The sequence below is a fragment of the Colobus angolensis genome, unplaced genomic scaffold (assembly GCF_000951035.1).
Source record: "Colobus angolensis palliatus isolate OR3802 unplaced genomic scaffold, Cang.pa_1.0 Scaffold7, whole genome shotgun sequence".
Taxonomy (NCBI): Eukaryota; Metazoa; Chordata; class Mammalia; order Primates; family Cercopithecidae; genus Colobus; species Colobus angolensis.
This window is the reverse complement of record NW_012120709.1, coordinates 8,300,310-8,305,200: the sequence shown is the minus strand read 5'-3', so window position 1 is coordinate 8,305,200 and position 4,891 is coordinate 8,300,310. Positions and strand designations below refer to the sequence as shown.

The 4,891-nt window shown below is 36.6% G+C and overlaps 1 protein-coding gene across 1 annotated transcript in view; it reads right to left on the bottom strand.

Annotated features, from left to right (window-relative positions):
• Positions 1-4,891, bottom strand: part of CEP126 (centrosomal protein 126kDa) — an 86,905-nt gene that overhangs the window by 18,461 nt on the left and 63,553 nt on the right. The window contains exon 9 of the mRNA XM_011926614.1: positions 741-950. Within this exon, the coding sequence (XP_011782004.1) occupies positions 741-950 (210 nt within the window). The remainder of the gene's footprint in view (positions 1-740; positions 951-4,891) is intronic.

The following is a 4,891-nucleotide window of genomic DNA, read 5'->3' as shown; positions in this document are numbered from 1 at the left end:
GTGTGTGTGCGTGTGTGGTGCTGCCTCCTCTGTGAGTGCATATGTGGTGCTGCCTCCTGTGTGTGTGCATGTGTGGTGCTGCCTCCTGTGTGTGTACATGTGTGGTGCTGCCTCCTCTGTGTGTGCATGTGTGGTGCTGCCTCTTCTGTGTATGCGTGTGTGGTGCAGAGCTCGTTGGGTGGCCCAGCTTTATGATGAAAAGATCTTCTATGAGACTACTCATCTTGAGTAGGCCTGTTCCCTTTTTTCTGTGAGGCCATGGAAAGCAAAGTTCAATTTCACTCCATGAGTTAAATATCCTCAGGACAAGAGCTAGCTGCAGCATTCTTCTTATTTTTTGAGTTCTTATCTACATTTAGTTCTTGGTCTTAAGCATTTCTTACATTCTTACTAGATCATCACTATATTGCAGGTTTAAAAAATACTTAATCAAGGATTTATGGTTGTTTTGATGGATGGTCAGTATACATACGTAGCCTGTCCATTGCTGAAACAGAAGTCTATTCATATATTCCAAAAAGACGGATAAGTCTGCCAAATAAGTTGACATCATCATAAATGATATGGCATACTTGAAATAGTATTCAAATATGTTCTGAATGGTTATACACTCAATTAAGTAGTTGGTCATATGGATACATTTTGTATTTTTCCTTTCAATTTTTAAATTAAAGTTTAAATATAAATTATCCAAGTGAAAAATGCAGTATTTCTTATAAGAGGTGTTCTTCCATACTTACAATGTAGTCTTTCATTGAGATCATTAAGGGACTCTAGGATCTTCTGTTCTTCAGCTGATAGTGTGCAGATGTTGAATTGTTGAGTTTTATTTAAAGGTAGATTTGATTTCTGTATCTGTTTGCTATTCAAGACAGTCAGAATCGCATCCTCCGGCACTGATGCTTTCACTAAGTTTTCAGCCATCAAAAACTCAGAAGTACTATCTGAAACTACAGAAACTTACATCAATTATTCTTTGATCCCCTTTTGTCTTTGAGATCATTCCTCATACATACTTACACATACTTAACTGGCTGGATGTATTCATATTACAAACAGAAACATAGTAAATATCTGCTACTTTGATTTCATCTATCAGGATTCTCTATCTAGCATTTTCCCATCCTTCATTTTTAAAAAAAGAATATTGAAAATGAAGGCAGTGAGTTAATAAAAGTTCCCAGAGTATTACTTAACTAAAGAAAAAATATTTAATGTAGATAGTTTTTGTAATATGTTTATTATTCATTGGTTGTACAAAAAAGATGAAAGAGACCGTTTTTATAATAGTAGTTATAATGAATTATAAAAAAGTAAGACACAAAAAAGCTTAAGGAAACATTAGAAACTTTGATGATCAGCTGAACAGAACTGACAGCCTAGAAACAGACCCAATTAGATATAAGAACATGTGATCAAAGAAGCATCAAAGACTTGACAGAAGGGAAAGATGATTTTACAAATTAGTTGTTGCTTATAAAAGAATCAATTTGGGCTGGGTGCAGTGGCTCATGCCTCTAATCCCAGCACCTTGGAAGGCTGAGGCGGGTAGTTCACTTGAGGTCAGGAGTTCGAGAGCAGCCTGGCCAATGTGGTGAAACCTTGTCTCTACTAAAAATACAAAAATTAGCCAGGTGTTATTGTGGGCGCTTATAATCCCAGCTACTTGGAAGGCTGAGGCAGGAGAAGCACTTGAACCTGGGAGGTGGAGGTTGCAGTGAGCTGAGATTACGCTACTGTGCTCCAGCCTGGGTGACAGATTCTGTCTCAAAAAAAAAAAAAAAAAAAAAAAAAAAAAAAAAAAAAAATCAATTCGTAGTTTTATTTCCTACTGTTTGTTAAAACAACTTCCAAAGAAATTAAAGACAAACTTAAGGAATCAACCCATTAATTAAAGCAACCCAGAAGAAAATGAAACAAATGTTTCTGAATTTCTATATTGGGAAGGTTCTTCGACAAAGCTTAAAAGTAATGGAGAAATCAGTAAAAAAAAAAAAAAAAAAAAGACTAAAACATGTTTATTGAAAGCCAGTCTTCCCTAATAGACTTTAAATTTCTGAAGAGCAATACTTTTGTATATTTTGTTCATTATTATAAATGTTAAGTATTACTTATCCAAAAATGCTCGGGACTAGATGTGTTTCAGGTTTTGGATTTTTTTAGAATTTTGGATATTTGCATATACATGAGATATGTTGGTGATGAGACCTAGGTTTAAACATGAAACTCGGCTGGGTGTGGTGGCTCATGCCTGTAATCCCGGCACTTTGGGAGGCCGAAGTGGGTGGATCACCTGAGGTCAGGAGTTCAAGACCAGCCTGGCCAACATGGTGAAGCATTGTCTCAACTAAAAATACAAAAATTACCCAGATGTGGTGGCATATGCCTGTCATCCCAGCTACTTGGGAGGCTGATGCAGGAGGATTGCTTGAATTTGAGAGGCGGAGGTTGCAATGAGCTGAGATTGTACCACTGCACTCTAGCCTAGGTGACAAAGTGAGACACCGTTTCAAAAAAAAAAAGAAAAAAAAATGAAACTCATTTATGTTTCATATATACCTTATACACATACCTGAAGGTAATTTTATATAATATTTTAAATAATTTGGTCCATGAAACGAAGTTGGTGTACATTGAACCATCAGAAAGCAAAGATATCACTGTATCAGCAACCTATGTGGATGATCTGTGGTTGTCTGGCATCACTGTTATTCCTGACTCCGAATTTATATCTACTGAAAAGCAATAATGTTCTTACACCTATTCACACATAAGTACTTAACAGTAAAAAATATGATGTATCCTTCATAACCGTGAGAAAAGAATGTGTTCAGGGCAACTAAGCACCACAGTAACATCACCAGAATTCCTGTGTCAGCTGTTCAGCAACAGCCACAAGGAACAATGGCAGGCTTTCAATCTTAGGTATTATGTTACATTTTGATCAAATGGCTACTGTACACTGTATTTTATTTTTTTAGGTGAGAAGAAACATCAGAAGCACAAGGAAGTGGGTCCTCTAGGGATGAGGAAATATTCTGCTAGATGACCTTAAAAACTGTTTCTTCCAGAGTCTTTTGCCTCATTTACAATGTTTTTCTTTTGTATTATAAGCCTCTCTTTGATTTTATAAACCAGCATAATTTCTTGTTGTTATGAGTGCACGCTGCTCTAGTCGTTCAATAAACCCATCACACATTTTCATCATATTGTCAACTGGCACCTTTTTTTTTTTTTTGCAGTGTTAACAATGTCATTATCATCACTATTATCACAATCATCTTAATTTAGAGCTCTTTTGGCTATTTCACCATTGGTCAATGAAAACACCTGAAGTCTTATTATCAATGTTAATAACCTCTTTGATATCCAGTTCTTCCAGCTTACTGATAGACTCTGAAGGTATATTTTTTGCTTATGTAATGACGTCAGACATCATTTTTTTCTCACTTGACATACAGAATCTTTCAGTCACTACCTTGTTGATCATCACTGAATATAGTTGCAGGCCAGAGGTTGTGCCAGGAATGCACAATTGTGTCTTCAGTCCCTGTGTTTCAAGTGTTTGCAACAGCATGTGTGGCATCCTTCATGCTAAACTCGTTTTGAAAACCTTCTACATCCACACCTCTGTTCACTGTTGCTGGTATGCTGTTCAAGAAAGTGTTTATATATATTTACTCTTCATCTATCTAAGGATACTCTGGTCACACGGCTGAATTAAGGAAGTAATATTTGGGGGAAAACACATGGCATAAACATTATTTTTGATGAGAATTTCAGCTGGAGGATGAACAGAACAGTTGTCAAAGAATAACAAAATCTTGCAGTCATCATTCAATCCAGCTTCCCTGATATAAAAATGTTTGTGAAACCAATCAGAAAAGATGTCCCTGGTGATCCATGTCCTTTTGTTAGCATATTAATGGACTGGTAAGAAATTCACTCCTTGAAAACAGTGAGGACACAAGATTTTACCTATCATAGCAAGTTGACACTTAGGTGTGACTGAGTCATAAGCACACCCCAGCAGTTATTCTGTTATTCTTAATTCTTATAGGGGCTGTCTCATCAGCTATAGTCAATGTCTTTCTTGAGTAACAACACCAAGACAGTGATATTTCATCAGTAACATATACTTGTTCTGGTGTCAGATTTTCATCAGTGATGACCTTGGCAAACTCTTCAATTAATTTCTCTGCTGCTTTGTAGAGAAAATTGTGCTGCTTGATCACCACAAATATTTTAAAAAAATGCTGTGTCTTAAATGCTGTGTCTATAACCAGCCTGTTGAATATTCATAGTTCTCTTCAATTTTCAGTTCATCATGATAGATCTTTGCTTGTTTCATGATCAGCATACCATTAAGTGGCACATGTTCACTGCTACGCTGAGGGATCTACTCCTTGACTTCATGGTTGAAATCCTATGCAGTGTTTTTATATTTTGCATTAACTTCTGTTCATCTCTTCCAAAACAGAACTTCAACAGTTTATCCTTCTGTTTCTTCACGTCATATATTGTGGTCTTTCCAACACCATCCTTTTCTATATGACATTTTACACTTATGTTGCTGGTCTAGTTTCTCCAACAGTTTGACTTTCTGTGCTATTGATAAACAGAAATGTTTCCTCTTTTTCTTATCACTGTTACCCACATGGGTATCTTCAGGTCTTTTTGATATTTTCAACAATATCTTTACACCACAAAGCAGAGAAAAAGCAAAAAAAAAAAAAATATAGTGAGTAATGCATGTAGGTCTTGGCCCCATGTGGGGCTTCGTGGGGAATCTGCCATTGGTACATGTACCATTTTATTACTCCTTGTGAGGACGCTTACATGGGGGAATCCGGGTGTGCATGGAACAGATATAGCGCAGCTGAAGAGGGTT